At 39.5% G+C, this 16,588-nt stretch overlaps 3 protein-coding genes across 5 annotated transcripts; all 3 read right to left on the bottom strand.

Annotated features, from left to right (window-relative positions):
- Positions 1–658: 658 nt before the first annotated feature.
- LOC119596953 (cuticle protein 8-like) lies at positions 659–3,814 on the bottom strand. Of its 2 annotated transcripts, none has more exons than XM_037946354.1 (3): positions 3,797–3,814; positions 1,240–1,326; positions 659–1,071 (listed from the first exon to the last, which is right to left on the bottom strand). In XM_037946354.1, exons 1-3 carry the CDS (start codon positions 3,806–3,808, stop codon positions 736–738), a joined length of 435 nt encoding a protein of 144 aa, XP_037802282.1. In that variant the 5' UTR covers positions 3,809–3,814; the 3' UTR covers positions 659–735. The 2 variants fall into 2 exon arrangements, with proteins under 2 accessions (XP_037802282.1, XP_037802281.1); XM_037946353.1 differs by lacking the exons at positions 659–1,071; positions 1,240–1,326 and adding exons at positions 2,962–3,438; positions 3,607–3,693 and having other exon boundaries at positions 3,797–3,810.
- A 5,547-nt stretch (positions 3,815–9,361) lies between these two features.
- On the bottom strand, positions 9,362–10,157 carry LOC119596957 (cuticle protein 8-like). The gene is made up of 3 exons (XM_037946358.1): positions 10,120–10,157; positions 9,940–10,026; positions 9,362–9,755 (listed from the first exon to the last, which is right to left on the bottom strand). The coding sequence occupies exons 1-3, from the start codon at positions 10,129–10,131 to the stop codon at positions 9,417–9,419; spliced, it is 438 nt and encodes a 145-aa protein (XP_037802286.1). The 5' UTR covers positions 10,132–10,157; the 3' UTR covers positions 9,362–9,416.
- Positions 10,158–11,544: 1,387 nt separating this feature from the next.
- On the bottom strand, positions 11,545–15,036 carry LOC119596819 (adhesive plaque matrix protein-like). 2 transcript variants are annotated; one of them, XM_037946148.1, is made up of 3 exons: positions 15,020–15,032; positions 14,827–14,913; positions 11,545–11,970 (listed from the first exon to the last, which is right to left on the bottom strand). In XM_037946148.1, the coding sequence occupies exons 1-3, from the start codon at positions 15,029–15,031 to the stop codon at positions 11,614–11,616; spliced, it is 456 nt and encodes a 151-aa protein (XP_037802076.1). In that variant the 5' UTR covers position 15,032; the 3' UTR covers positions 11,545–11,613. The 2 variants fall into 2 exon arrangements, with proteins under 2 accessions (XP_037802076.1, XP_037802077.1); XM_037946149.1 differs by lacking the exon at positions 11,545–11,970 and adding an exon at positions 14,268–14,628 and having other exon boundaries at positions 15,020–15,036.
- Between the last annotated feature and the right edge of the window lie 1,552 nt (positions 15,037–16,588).

The raw sequence follows: 16,588 nt of genomic DNA on the forward strand, positions 1-16,588 counted from the left end.
TTCCATTACGTGTTGAATTCGAGACGGGGCCAATACAAATTATTATATATTGGTTTGGGGCCATAGAAAGGAAAAAGTTGGGTACCACTTCTAATACATCCTCTAGGCTGAAATACGCACTAAGACAGACATATGTGTAGACTGTCTTTTCTAGTTTTTTTCTGATTGCATGTATTAAGGTTTCTGTTCAGTTAAAATGGTGTGTTCATATATATCCATTCAACAGTAAGAATTTACAAAAAAAGAAAAATGTATAAATGATCTTTGTGTCAATTCATTTTTTTTTTTTTTAGATTCCTTCTTAGTGATGAGGTCTCAGTCTGTAACTAGAATGGTAGGAAGGTTGGTGGGCTTGGTACTGAGCCTTTCCCTCGTAGGTGACCTCGGCCACGTAACCTGAGTCGCCGTCCACGTGGTAGGTGACCTGCAGGCGACCGTCGGGAAGCTGCACGTAGTAGGATCCCTGTGTGTATCCCTTAACCGTTCTTTGGCAGTCATTACGTGAACTTCATTTCGTTCTTTTGCTTCTTCTGACGTCATTTCCTCGTTAGTCATTGTAAAGGATCATACATACACATATATGTTTTTCAAGTTTTTTTTTTCTTTTAAATAACATACTGTATCTATATGAGGAGTTTCTTTTAAATAAAATCGTATGTATCAGTACATATTTATTTTATGATAGGCAGTTACAAAACGAGTAAATATGCTTTATATGTTTTACAAACTAGCTATTCAGTTATGTCTTGCCCTGTAAGAAGGAGTAGGTCTGTACGAAGGTGTAGGATGGTATGAAGGGGTGGTGTGGTATGAAGGGGTAGGCTGGTATGCAGGTGTAGGATGGTAGGAAGGTTGGTGGGCTTGGTATTGAGCCTGTCCCTCGTAGGTGACCTCGGCTACGTAGCCTGAGTCGCCGTCCACGTGGTAGGTGACCTTCTGCAGGCGACCGTCGGGAAGCTGCACGTAGTAGGATCCCTGTGTGTTGTAGCCGTCGCGGGACTCCTGGTGGCCGTAGTCGTTGGCGGAGTAGTCGTCCTTCACGACCCAATCGAAGTTATACTGAGCTGGAGACTGATATGGAAAGCCAATATAACTATGATCATCAGGAAATCTTTGGGTGAAGATAACTGCATTAATAATATTTTTAAAAGATGGTTTTAAAATCACAAAGAAAATTGATTTTCAAGAGCAAAGAAAATGATTCTCGAAAAATATATAGAATACATCTATGCCAGTTACCTGGTAAGAGGGAGGAGGAGAGTATCCATAAGGAGGCTGTGACGGAACGGCCAGAGAGGCAGCTGTCAGACCCAACACGACACTCAACTGGAACACCAGAAAAAAAGGTAATTCATAGTTAACAATCTTTTTGTTCTGTGGTAACGAGATGAAGTGGACAACCATTTTTATTACCAAAACGTTTTTTGTGTTGTTTTTTCTCACCGTAAGAAACATGTTTGCTGATTTTGCTTGATATGAAAGCATTCTCATTCCTGTGTCTTATATACTTCGAGAGACGTAGGCGTGGCTCCATTTGACCTTGAGGAGCAACATATAGCCACGCCCACTTTTGCCGCTTACTAGATCCTGGTCGCATGAATGGAAAAGCTGGGAGAGAAAATATTACGTAGCCCAGTGACGGTTCCAGGATATTTAACCTATTCTTTTCGTATTCGGGGGGTACTTTTCAAGCATTTTGAAGCAAAGTGTGGTACTTTTATGATGATTAATTCATTACGTATGACAGTTTGAATATCTAGGAGTCTATAGACACATAACATACATAATTCATGATTGTGTATGATGGCATACACACCTATGCAGTATGTGTATATATGAATGAATATATAGAAAGTATTATGTGTGTATGCACAATACATTCGTATATATATATAGATAGATAGATAGATAGATAGATAGATAGATAGATAGATAGATAGATAGATAGATAGATAGATAAATAGATAGATAGATAGATACAGTACATGTATTCCTGTTAAATAAAATGCAAGGATATATATATATATATAAATATATATATATATATATATATATATATATATATATATATATATATATAAACTATATAGTATTTTTAAACAGTGTTTGTATTACGGTACGGGACGGAATACGTCACGGTTGGTATAGTACAGTAAAGGTATGGAAAATGAGCAAAATTCCGTTCTGTGCTGTATCTTAGGCTAAAGAATACGACTGTAGAGTATATATTTATTTGGTGTCTATGATGGTGTATGTGCATATATATATATATATATATATATATATATATATATATATATATATATATATATATATATATATATATATATGTATGTATGTACATATATGCATGTATACAATATATATATGAACAATACATATGAATATATATAAGCCCACATACATATATATATACGCTCACACATAATATATATGAATATTACATACACAAAGACACACACATATATAGAGAATTGATTATGGCACGACGAAGGATGACACAGCACAGAAATCAGAATCGACGCCTCTACATTCCCAGGTATCCTCCCTTGCGCCAACGTTGAACCGTGCAACTGGTGCCCCTCCCCATGACTGGCCCATGGAGGCAGATCCAGCATCCCCGGGCCTCAGCGAAGATGAACGCATCCCCCGTGACTAAGTGTGCGAGCGGAAGTTGTGGCGATCGCAAAGCACTGAAAAGCACTGTTTCTGTACTCGTCTGCTTTCTTCATAATCCACTCTTGATTTTGCCGTAAGTTCACTGTATCCTTTAACCGTTCTTTGACAGTGATTTTGTAAACACGATTTGTTTCCTTTGCATTTCTGAACATTATTTCCTCGTTAGTCTTTGTAAGGGATCATACATACATACACACACATATGTTTTTCAGGCATCTTTGTTTTTTTATTTTAAGTAATATAATGTATCTGTGAGGAAGTATTTTAAATTATAATTGTATGTATCAATATATATTTATTCTATAATAAGCAGTTACCAAAATAGTAAATATGGATACGAGTTCTGTCTGTTTACAAATTAGCATTTCAGTGATGAGGACTCGGTCTGTAAGATGGAGTAGGTCTGTACGAAGGTGTAGGATGGTATGAAGGGGTGGTGTGGTATGAAGGGGTAGTCTGGTATGAAGGGGTGGTGTGGTATGAAGGGGTAGTCTGGTATGCAGGTGAAGGACGGTAGGCAGGTGTAGGATGGTAGGAAGGTTGGTGGGCTTGGTATTGAGCCTGTCCCTCGTAGGTGACCTCAGCCACGTAGCCTGAGTCGCCGTCCACGTGGTAGGTGACCTTCTGCAGGCGACCGTCAGGAAGCTGCACGTAGTAGGATCCCTGTGTGTTGTAGCCGTCGCGGGACTCCTGGTGGCCGTAGTCGTTGGCGGAGTAGTCGTCCTTCACGACCCAATCGAAGTTATACTGAGCTGGAGACTGATATGGAAAGGCAACATAAATCAAAATCAGAAAATCATTGGATGGAGATAACTACATTAATAATGATAATTCAAAAACTAATTTTAAAATGTCAAAGGAAATTGGTTTTCAAGAGCAAAGTAAACGATGTTCAAAATACATATAAAATATATCTATGCCAGTTACCTGGTAGGAGGGAGGAGGAGAGTATCCGTAGGGAGGCTGTGACGGAGCGGCCAGAGAGGCAGCTGTCAGACCCAACACGGCGCTCAACTGGAACGCCAAAAAATATAGTTAACAAAGATTTTTTTTGTAATTTGATAACAAGATGAAGTGGACAACGATCTGTATTGCCAAAACGCTCTTTTTCTCTCACCGTAAGAAACATGTTTGCTGATTTTGCTTGATTAAGCACTCACATTCCTGTGTCTTATATACTTCGAGAAACGTAGGCGCGGTTTCATTTGGCCTTGAGGATCACATAGCCACGCCTACGTTTGCCACTTAGTAGATCCTGATCGTATGAATGGAAACGACAGGGGAGAAAATATTGCAAATATTGCGTAGCTCAGTGACGTTTCCAGAATGTTTGACCGAATTTTTTTTCAGTCAGGTGGCAGTTTTCAAGCATTTTAAAGCGAAGTATGGTACTTTTCTGATGATTAATTCAGTACACATGACAATTGAAATATCCAGGAGTCTTACCCATTTTCCACCACAGACCCCCCCCCCATTAAAATCCTAGTTACACCCATATTACACGTCAATACGAATTTGATAAAGTACACCGAGTATTTACATCGTATCAATATCTACATTTCCATTCGAGTATTTCTCTGGAGTCAGTTCTCTATAAAAGCAGGAAGCGTCGTATCACTTTCATCCATACAATTCGACATGTGTTGCCGCTGCACAGGTATGGGAAATGAGCAAAATTCCGTTCTGTACTGTATCTCAGGCCAAAGTATACGACCATAAAAGGATTGGGTCTTTGCGGCCATAGTGAGTGCATTAGCAGATAATTATTCATTTAGTATCTTACTGTATCATATACATGCATAAAGTATGTATTAATTTGTATATCTAGCATGGTATATGTACACACACACACACACACACACACACACACACACACACACACATATATATATATATATATATATATATATATATATATATATATATATATGTATATATATATACATATATATATATATATATATATATACATATATATATATATATATATGTATATATATACATATATATATATATATATATATATATATATATATATATATATATATTATATATATGAAAGATGGAATAATGCAATGCCGCATTGATATCGATAAATAACAACCCTCCCTGACCAGGACTCGAACCTAGGTCACTTCGGGTATGAAACCGGAGGCCAGTGCTAAACCAACCATGCCACACGACCCACTAAAAGGAGCGTGCAACTAGGATCTTACTAGCTCCATAGACATTACCTGTTTACTCATACTTGAGTAATGACAGCGAAGTTTTACGCTCACTCCCCGTCAATTTCCAAATTCAAATCAATTTCCACCGAGTGCCCACGGGGAGTGAGCGTAAAACTTCGCTGTCATTACTCTGGTCAGGGAGGGTTGTTATTTATCGATATCAATGCGGCATTGCATTATTCCATCTTTCATGAATATACCTCAGGACATCTGACTTAGGATTTGAATTGCTAAATCAATTTCCACCGAGTGCCCACGGGGAGTGAGCATAAAACTTCGCTGTCATTACTCAAGTATGAGTAGACAGGTAATGTCTATGGAGCTAGTAAGATCCTAGTTGCACGCTCCTTTTAGTGGGTCGTGTGGCATGGTTGGTTTAGCACTGGCCTCCGGTTTCATACCCGGAGTGACCTAGGTTCGAGTCCTGGTCAGGGAGGGTTGTTATTATCGATATCAATGCGGCATTGCATTATTCCATCTTTCATGAATATACCTCAGGACATCTGACTTAGGATTTGAATTGCTAAATCAATTTCCACCGAGTGCCCACGGGGAGTGAGCGTAAAACTTCGCTGTCATTACTCAAGTATGAGTAGACAGGTAATGTCTATGGAGCTAGTAAGATCCTAGTTGCACGCTCCTTTTAGTGGGTCGTGTGGCATGGTTGGTTTAGCACTGGCCTCCGGATTCATACCCGGAGTGACCTAGGTTCGAGTCCTGGTCAGGGAGGGTTGTTATTTATCGATATCAATGCGGCATTGCATTATTCCATCTTTCATGAATATACCTCAGGACATCTGACTTAGGATTTGAATTGCTAAATCAATTTCCACCGAGTGCCCACGGGGAGTGAGCGTAAAACTTCGCTGTCATTACTCAAGTATGAGTAGACAGGTAATGTCTATGGAGCTAGTAAGATCCTAGTTGCACGCTCCTTTTAGTGGGTCGTGTGGCATGGTTGGTTTAGCACTGGCCTCCGGTTTCATACCCGGAGTGACCTAGGTTCGAGTCCTGGTCAGGGAGGGTTGTTATTTATCGATATCAATGCGGCATTGCATTATTCCATCTTTCATGAATATACCTCAGGACATCTGACTTAGGATTTGAATTGCTAAATCAATTTCCACCGAGTGCCCACGGGGAGTGAGCGTAAAACTTCGCTGTCATTACTCAAGTATGAGTAGACAGGTAATGTCTATGGAGCTAGTAAGATCCTAGTTGCACGCTCCTTTTAGTGGGTCGTGTGGCATGGTTGGTTTAGCACTGGCCTCCGGTTTCATACCCGGAGTGACCTAGGTTCGAGTCCTGGTCAGGGAGAGTTGTTATTTATCGATATCAATGCGGCATTGCATTATTCCATCTTTCATGAATATACCTCAGGACATCTGACTTAGGATTTGAATTGCTAAATCAATTTCCACCGAGTGCCCACGGGGAGTGAGCGTAAAACTTCGCTGTCATTACTCAAGTATGAGTAGACAGGTAATGTCTATGGAGCTAGTAAGATCCTAGTTGCACGCTCCTTGTAGTGGGTCGTGTGGCATGGTTGGTTTAGCACTGGCCTCCGGTTTCATACCCGGAGTGACCTAGGTTCGAGTCCTGGTCAGGGAGGGTTGTTATTTATCGATATCAATGCGGCATTGCATTATTCCATCTTTCATGAATATACCTCAGGACATCTGACTTAGGATTTGAATTGCTAAATCAATTTCCACCGAGTGCCCACGGGGAGTGAGCGTAAAACTTCGCTGTCATTACTCAAGTATGAGTAGACAGGTAATGTCTATGGAGCTAGTAAGATCCTAGTTGCACGCTCCTTTTAGTGGGTCGTGTGGCATGGTTGGTTTAGCACTGGCCTCCGGTTTCATACCCGGAGTGACCTAGGTTCGAGTCCTGGTCAGGGAGGGTTGTTATTTATATATATGTGTGTGTGTGTGTGTGTGTGTGTGTGTGTGTGTGTGTGTGTGTGTGTGTGTGTGTGTGTGTGTGTGTGTGTGTGTGTGTGTGTGTGTGTGTGTGTGTGTGTGTGTGTGTGTGTGTGTTATATTATATATATATATATATATATATATATATATATATATATGCATGTATTTAGTATATATACGAATATTACATACACAGACACACGTACGCACTTTTCTCTCTATATATGTATGTGTACAGTATATAGTATAAATATTACATATGAATATTACATATAAATACATATACACTCACACAGAATATATATGAATATTACACACACTCACACACACACACACACACACACACACACACACACACACACACACACACACACACATATATATATATATATATATATATATATAGAGAGAGAGAGAGAGAGAGAGAGAGAGAGAGAGAGAGAGAGAAGAGCTGTTTATCGCACCACAAAGGCAACTCTGAAGTCGGACTCCACGCCTGCTCATTCGTTTTCTTCGTAATTCACTCTTGATTTGGCCATAAGTTCACTGTATCCCTTAATCGTTCTTTGACAGTGATTTCCTTAACATTATTATTATTTCTATTATTTTTCATTTCTGAACGGATCATACATACATGCACACACATTTTTCCCTTCAAGCATGTTTGTTCTTTTTAAAAACAATATTCTGTATCTATGTGATTTTATTTTGAATTAAAATTGTATTTATCAGCTGCACGTAGTAGGATCCCTGTGTGTTGTAGCCGTCGCGGGACTCCTGGTGGCCGTAGTCGTTGGCGGAGTAGTCGTCCTTCACGACCCAGTCGAAGTTATAATGAGCTGGAGACTGATATGGAAAGTCAGTGTACACTAAAATCAGAAAATCATTGGGTGAAGAAACTGCATTAATAATAATAATAATAATAATAATAATAATAATAATAATAATAATAATAATAATAATAAAAAGTGTAAAATCATAAAGAAAATTGATTTTCAAGAGCAAATGATGCTTAAAAATATATATAGAATATCTCTAGGGCAGCTACCTGGTAGGAGGGAGGAGGAGAGTATCCGTAGGGAGGCTGTGACGGAGCGGCCAGACAGGCAGCTGCCAGACCCAACGACGCTCAACTGGAAAGACAGAAAAAAGTAAGCCGTAGTTTACAAAATCTTTTTGTACTGACGATTTGTAATACCAAAACGCTCTTTGTTCCTCTTTCTCACCACGAAAAACATGTTTGCACACATGACAGTTGAAATATCCAGGAGTCTTACTTTTGACCACAGATCCCACCCATCCTTACTCAAATCCTACTTAAGTCCCTATTACATGTCAGTACGAATTTAATGAAGTACGCTGAGGGGTATTTACATCATTAATATTTACATTTCCACTCTGGTATTCCTCGGGAGTCAGATCTCTAAAAGCTGGAAGCGTCGCATCACTTTCATCCTTATAATTACAATGCGTTGCTGGTGCACAGGTATGGAAAATGAGCAAAATTCCGTTCTGTGCTGTATCTCAGGCCAAAGTATACGACCATAAAAGGATTGGGTGTTTGCGGCCATAGTAAGTGCATTAGCAATGAATTATTCATTTAGTATCATACTGTATCATACACAAGCATAAAAAAGCATGTATTAATTTGTGTATCTAGTATGATTTATGTACACACACAGACACACACATACACACACACACACACACACACACACACACACACACACACACACACACACACATATATATATATATATATATATATATATATATATATATATATACATATATATGTGTGTGTGTGTGTGTGTGTGTGTATGCATGTATTCAGTATATATACGAATATTACACACGCAGACACACGTACACACTTTTCTTTCTATATATGTATGTGTACAGCATATAGTATGAATATTACATATAAATATTACATATAAATATAACACACTCACACACACACACACACACATATATATATAGAGAGAAGAGCTGATTATCGCAAGACAAAGGCAACTCTGAAATCGGACTCCACGCCTGTACATCTTTAAGTATCCTCCCTTATTCCAGTGTTGTCCCGCCCGCGTATTGCAAACGTTGCCCCTTCCCACGACCGGCTCTCGGAAGCAAATCCGCATCCTCGGACAACAGCTGACCTCAGCAAAGGAGATGAACGCATTTCCCGTGGCCACGTGTGCGACATGGTAGGATCCCGCACTCGCGAGCGGAAGTCGCAGCGATCACAGCATGAAAAGCACTTTTTCTGTGCTCATCCGTTTTCTTCGTAATTCACTCTTGATTTGGTCATAAGGTCACTGTATCCCTTAATCGTTCTTTGACAGTGATTTCCTTAACATTATTATTATTTCTATAATTTTTTAATTTTTGAACGGATCATACGTACATGCACACACATTTTTTCCCCAAGCATTTTGTTCTTTTTAAAAACAATATTCTGTATCTATGTGAGGAGTTATTTTGAATTAAAATTGTATTTATCAATATATCTTTATTCTATTACAGGCAGTTACAAAAATGGTTAAAACAAATATGCTCTATATCTGTTTTACAAATTATCTTCTCAGTGATGAGATCTTGGCCTGTAAGATGGAGTAGGTCTGTACGAAGGTGTAGGATGGTATGAAGGGGTGGTGTGGTATGAAGGGGTAGGCTGGTATGCAGGTGTAGGATGGTAGGAAGGTTGGTGGGCTTGGTATTGAGCCTGTCCCTCGTAGGTTACCTCGGCCACGTAACCCGATTCGCCATCCACGTAGTAGGTGACCTTCTGCAGGCGACCGTCAGGAAGCTGCACGTAGTAGGACCCCTGTGTGTTGTAGCCGTCGCGGGACTCCTGGTGGCCGTAGTCGTTGGCGGAGTAGTCGTCCTTCACGACCCAGTCGAAGTTATACTGAGCTGGAGACTGATATGGAAAGTCAGTGTACACTAAAATGAGAAAATCATTGGGTGAGGAAACTGCATTAATAATAATAATAATAATAATAATAATAATAATAATAATAAAAAGTGTAAAATCACAAAGGAAATTGATTTTCAAGAGCAAATGATGCTTAAAAATATATATAGAATATCTCTAGGGCAGCTACCTGGTAGGAGGGAGGAGGAGAGTATCCGTAGGGAGGCTGTGACGGAGCGGCCAGAGAGGCAGCTGCCAGACCCAACACGACGCTCAACTGGAAAGACAGAAAAAAGTAAGCCATAGTTCACAAAATCTTTTTGTACTGACGATTTGTAATACCAAAGCGCTCCTTGTTCCTCTTTCTCACCACGAAAAACATGTTTGCTGATTTTGCTTGATATGAAAAGCACTCTCATTCGAGTGTCTTATATACTTCGAGAAACGTAGGCGTGGTTTCATTTGACCTTTAGGAGCAGCACATAGCCACGCCCACTTCTGCCGCTTACTAGATCCTGATCTATGAATGGAAACGATTGGAGAGAAAATATTGCGTAGCTCAGTGACAGTTTCAGGATATTTAATAGTATTTTTTTTTTCATTCAAGTGGGCCTTTTCAAGCATTTTAAAGCAAAGTGTGGTACTTTTATGATGATTCGTTCAGTACACATGACAGTTGAAATATCCAGGAGTCTTACCCATTTTCCACCACAGATCCCACCCATCCCGACTCAAATCCTACTTAAGTCCCTATTACATGTCAGTACGAATTTAATGAAGTACGCTGAGGGGTATTTACATCATTAATATTTACATTTCCACTCTGGTATTCCTCGGGAGTCAGATCTCTAAAAGCTGGAAGCGTCGCATCACTTTCATCCTTATAATTACAATGCGTTGCTGGTGCACAGGTATGGAAAATGAGCAAAATTCCGTTCTGTGTATCTCAGGCCAGAGAATACAATAACTGGGTCTTTGCGGCTATATTGAGTGCGTTAGCAGATAATTGATTATTAATTTAGTATTATACTGTATCATATATACACAAAAATATGTATTCATGTGTATCTATGATGTTGTATGTGTATATATGCTTACACCATATATATAGAAATTGTGTACAATATATATACGAATATTAAACACACAGACACACGTTCACACTTTTCTCTCTCTCTATGTGTATGTGTACAGTATATAGTATGAATATTACATATGAATATATAAAAACCTATATACATATCTACATTCATGCAGAATATATATGAATATTACATACACACACACACACATATAGAGAGAAAGCTGATTATATCACGACAAACGACGTGTGCTGCAGCTCTGAAATCGGACGCCTGCACATTCTCAAGTATCCTCCCTTGCTCCAACGTGCCCCGCCCGTGTACTGCAAACGGCGCCCCTTTCCATGACCGGCCCATGGAGGCAGACCCAGCATCCCCGGATATCAGATGACCTCAGCGAAGGAGATGAATGCATTCTCCGTGGCCACGTGTGCGACATGGAAGGATTCCTCACTTGCGAGCGGAAGGCGCGGCGATCGCAGCATGAAAAGTAGTTTCTGTGCTCATCCGTTTTCTCCGTAATTCACTCTTGATTTGGCCATAAGTTCACTGTATCCCTTAACCGTTCTTTGACAGTGATTATCGTGAATATGATTTTTCTCTTTGTAAGGAATCATACATACACATATATGTTTTTTCAAACATTTTTTGTTCTTTTTTTAAAGTGATATACTGTATCTATGTGAAGAGTTATTTTGAATGAAAATTGTATGTATCATTATATATTTATTCTGAAATGGTAAATATGGATATGCTTTATATATGTTACACAAATTAACTTTTCAGTGGTGAGGTCTTGGCCTGTAAGATGGAGTAGGTCTGTACGAAGTTGTTGGATGGTATGAAGGGGTGGTGTGGTATGAAGGAGTAGGTCGGTATGCAGGTGTAGGTTGGTATGAAGGTGTAGGATGGTAGGAAGGTTGGTGGGCTTGGTATTGAGCCTGTCCCTCATAAGTGACCTCGGCCACGTAGCCTGAGTCGCCGTCCACGTGGTAGGTGACCTTCTGCAGGCGACCGTCGGGAAGCTGCACGTAGTAGGATCCCTGTGTGTTGTAGCCGTCGCGGGACTCCTGGTGGCCGTAGTCGTTGGCGGAGTAGTCGTCCTTCACGACCCAGTCGAAGTTGTACTGAGCTGGAGACTGAGGAAAATGTACATACTAAAATCAGAAAAAATGCATCCCCCTAGTTAATAGTCATTGACATAGCAGAAATTCTAGACAGAAAAAAATGAATAACAACTACACATTAGGAGTAATTCGGAAGTGAGATAAAAACATAGTATATCGTGATCTAGGCAAAGCCAGTTACCTGATAAGAGGGAGGGGGAGAGTATCCGTAGGGAGGCTGTGACGGAGCGGCCAGAGAGGCAGCTGCCAGACCCAACACGACGCTCAACTGAAACGCCAGGAAAAAATTTCATAGTTAACAAAGTCTTTTTGTACTGTGATAACAAGATGCCAGACCCAACTTGACGCTCAACAGAAATGACATTTTATTTGACAGGAATCACAGTCAGCCTGCAGTAGATTTTAGAAACACTTTTCTCACCGTAAGATACATGTTTGCTGAATTTGTTCGATATAATGAAAACATCTTTGCTTCCATGTCTTATATACATCAAGAAACGTAGACGTGGCTTCACTTGACCTTGAAGAGCGACTCAGTCACGCCCACTTTGCTGAACATTAGATCTACATTATATGCATGGTTTGGAGAGAAAACGTCTAAATTATTGTGTAGATCAGTAGCGGTCCCAGGATATTTCAAATTATTTTCAGCATTTTCAGCAAACTCTGGTTCTTTCTTATTGATTAATTCAGTAAACATGACAGTCAAAAGTCTTGATATAAATAATCATATATATTAATGTTCAGCACTATCTAGTATACCAATCATTATAGGTGATTTTAAGGCACAATTTGCCTTCCAAAATAAATCACTTTTAGAAGGTACTGTACATGACAAAGAGCCTTGATTTCTCCAGTTATGGTTCTACCGTATTTTCACAACTGACGTGGAAATGATGTGACCAGACTCTGGATGTGACCTGCACTACACTGGTTAATGTACATACTTGTCTAATGGCACTTCTTTGGCTTATAATTGATTCAGACATGCTTAAGACGGTTAGACTTGCAAAAATGCGTGTCCGATGACGGCTTGCGACGCCAGAAGTAGGTAATTCATAGGCACTAGGACTTTACTAAGGCCGCGGTGGCCGAATGGTTAGAGCGTCGGACTCAAGACTGTCACGACGGCAATCTGAGTTCGAGGGTTCGAGTCACCGGCCGGCGCGTTGTTCCCTCGGGCACGGAACTTCACCTCGATTGCCTACCTAGCCACTGGGTGGCCAAGCCAGCCCAAGTCAGTGCTGGTCCCAAGCCCGGATAAAATAGAGAGAATGATTACCTAAAAAGGTAACACCGGATTACCTAAAAAGGTAACACCGGCACTCTCCGTGGAAAGGAACTGGGGACCCTACCACGTACTCACTCCAAGAGCATCACAACGTGAAAACTGCAATTGAGTATCATGCTGTGACCACGGCGGCTCAGACATGAACCTACCGTTAAAAGAAGAAGAAAGACTTTACTATAAGCTATTCATTTATAAACTCTAAGATGACATTTTTGAAAGCTGGACAAATAAGTACTAAGTGTCCCTGTACTCCTTCGAAACCCAACTTATTATTCACCTGTTGATTACGTGCATATTCTGCAATTTTACGGAATTTCTAGACTGAAAGTTGAAGCATAGGTAAAGTTGCAACTGTACTGACACCCCACCTAATTCTGCTTTACTTATCGAGAACTAAAATGAAGTGACATAATAAAAATACAAATAGGATACAATGAAGCCCGAATAAAGATCAGGCGTGACAAAAATGCGGCATATATGTGGGTTCATGTGTGTGTTTATGTGTGTGTGGTGTGTATGTATATATGAGTATACATAGAATAATCATACTTAACACAATATCCATCGGGTCAACCTTCATAGGGTTGGGCTGCACATTATTCATAATGAGAAGATTAATCCGTGTTTTATATTTTTCCTATCCCCTGTTCTTAGGTTTGGACCTCAATTTATTTCAGCCCAATTGTGTTTGCAAGATCATAATATTCACAAAGCGTTTATTTTACCTTTCATATCTTTCCACACAGATTCCATATGTGTCATGCACAATCACGGAGAGCAGACTATGTACCTATTATGCCTCATTTGCTACTTCAGTGTATCTTCTAATACATCGTGTAGGCTGTGCTACACTAATACAAACAGATACTAATACAAACAGATCCATGTATATATTGTCTTTGTTAGTCTTTTTATCTGACTGCACGTTGTATGAAGGTTTCTGCTAATTTAAAATGGTGTGTTAATATCTATTCATTTAATAGTAAATAGTTACAAAGATATTAATTCTTCATATCCGTTTGAATTTGCTTTGTAGCTGCTTAGTGATGAGGTCTCGGCCTGTAAGAAGGGGTAGGTCTGTACGAAGGTGTAGGATGGTATGAAGGGGTGGTGTGGTATGAAGGGGTAGGCTGGTAGGCAGGTGTAGGATGGTAGGAAGGTTGGTGGGCTTGGTATTGAGCCTGTCCCTCGTAGGTGACCTCGGCCACGTAGCCGGAGTCGCCGTCCACGTGGTAGGTGACCTTCTGCAGGCGACCGTCGGGAAGCTGCACGTAGTAGGATCCCTGTGTGTTGTAGCCGTCGCGGGACTCCTGGTGGCCGTAGTCGTTGGCGGAGTAGTCATCCTTCACGACCCAATCGAAGTTATACTGAGCTGGAGACTGATATGGAAGGGCAATTCACATAAAAATCAGGAGACAAATTGTGAGGTGAAAATGATAACATCAGAAATTTGAATGTTTGGAAGTCATTAATATAATAGTCTTTCTCTATATATATAATAAATAACGGAGACATTAAAAGAGCAGACAAAATGCTTGAAATACAGAGTATTATTACATGAGATCCAAGTTAGTTACCTGGTAGGAGGGAGGAGGAGAGTATCCGTAGGGAGGCTGTGACGGAGCGGCCAGAGAGGCAGCTGCCAGACTCAACACGACGCTCAACTGGAACACAAGAAAAAATAATTGATAAAAAAACGATGTAAAGGTGGCTAATGGAGTTCATTTATAAAAGTCTTATATATTTTGGAAATGTATATTTTTTTCTCACCGTAAGAAACATGTTTGCTTGATTTTGTTTGATATCGTGAAAAACACTCTCGGTTTGTCTTATATACTTTGAGAAGAGTGGGCGTGGCTTCATTTGACCTTGAGAACAACGCATAGCCACGCCCACTTTGCTAGCTACTAAACCTCGTTGTATATATATATATATATATATATATATATATATATATATATATATATATATATAACTAGGGATTACTACACTTATGATATAATAAGAAGATACTTTATAGTACTTAGATTATTGAAAGGAAACACTAAAAAACAAACGTGTTACATCGAACGAAAGCATGAAAAGATGAGATAAGATATATAGAGATAGAAATTAACAGGAAAATAAGGAAGCGTAGTTATGGTAGGCACAGGTCATAAATTATCGACTTCAATTTCCTTTTTTAAAGTCTAAACATATGTGCGAAGCTAATGAAGTTTATCAAATTCGTGATGTTTACACTGTGTAAGGATTATGTCAGAGGTTCTGAGCGTTCTCTGTATACACAGGAATATATATATATATATATATATATATATATATATATATATATATATATATATATATATATATATATATATATATACGTGTGTGTGTGTGTGTGTGTGTGTGTGTGTGTGTGTGTGTGTGTGTGTTTGTGTGTGTGTGTGTGTGTGTGTGTGTGTGTGTGTGTGTGTATGTGTGTGTGTGTGGGTGTGTGTGTGTGTAAGTATGGTAGAGACGATTGGGGTTCAGTAAAAAATATAGACCTTTAACCATTTATTTTCCAGACTTGTAAATGGAGTCTGGTTAAAGCATTCATAGAAAATAAATACAGTTAATATTACATCCACACTTCTTCCCATTTATGCACTTCGCAGTCATGTCACTATGTCCACTTCACTTCACTTTTCTTAATCGCTCTTCTCTAATTTTCAAGACGACCGTTGTCTGCAATGTCCAAGCCAATGTTGCGATGTTGCTCGTCTGTCTCTGGGCATTAATTTACAGCCTTTGCATACATTCACCGCCTATGGGTAGTCAGTTTATCGATGGAAGGAAATACGCTGCTATTGCTACTGTCTAATCTCTCACAAGCGCCACCAGTTCAGTTATCCTGCGTTATTTCCATTAAAAAAACTCATCACATTTCACAAACGCTTCTCACCACATACGCACACACATCCAAACAACCACAAGCAGGTCGTCAGTGCTTAAAGATGTGGTTGTGTGCTTAACACATTGTTCTAGAAGATATTCAAATAATTTCATATTTCCTGCGGATCCATTTCACGCAGTAAGTGTCGCATCACACATCTTAAATCTTAATTAATTTATTAATCTTGTATCGTTAAACAAGTTTCGCCTGAAAATAACTCTACTGGTCATCTGGTCAGCTAAGATGTACAAACACGTATCTTAAAACTGCCACCTACATGCATAAATTAATGAATAAATGAGTATGTATACGTTATTATTATACCATCATTATCTCTTACAACAGTGCCAGTGTCTTCGACCCAGGTAGTTTTACACGTCTTCCGGCTTTCTACATGTTTTTTTTTCCTTCTTCTTCTTCTT

This window comes from Penaeus monodon, chromosome 38 (assembly GCF_015228065.2).
Source record: "Penaeus monodon isolate SGIC_2016 chromosome 38, NSTDA_Pmon_1, whole genome shotgun sequence".
NCBI lineage: Eukaryota > Metazoa > Arthropoda > Malacostraca > Decapoda > Penaeidae > Penaeus > Penaeus monodon.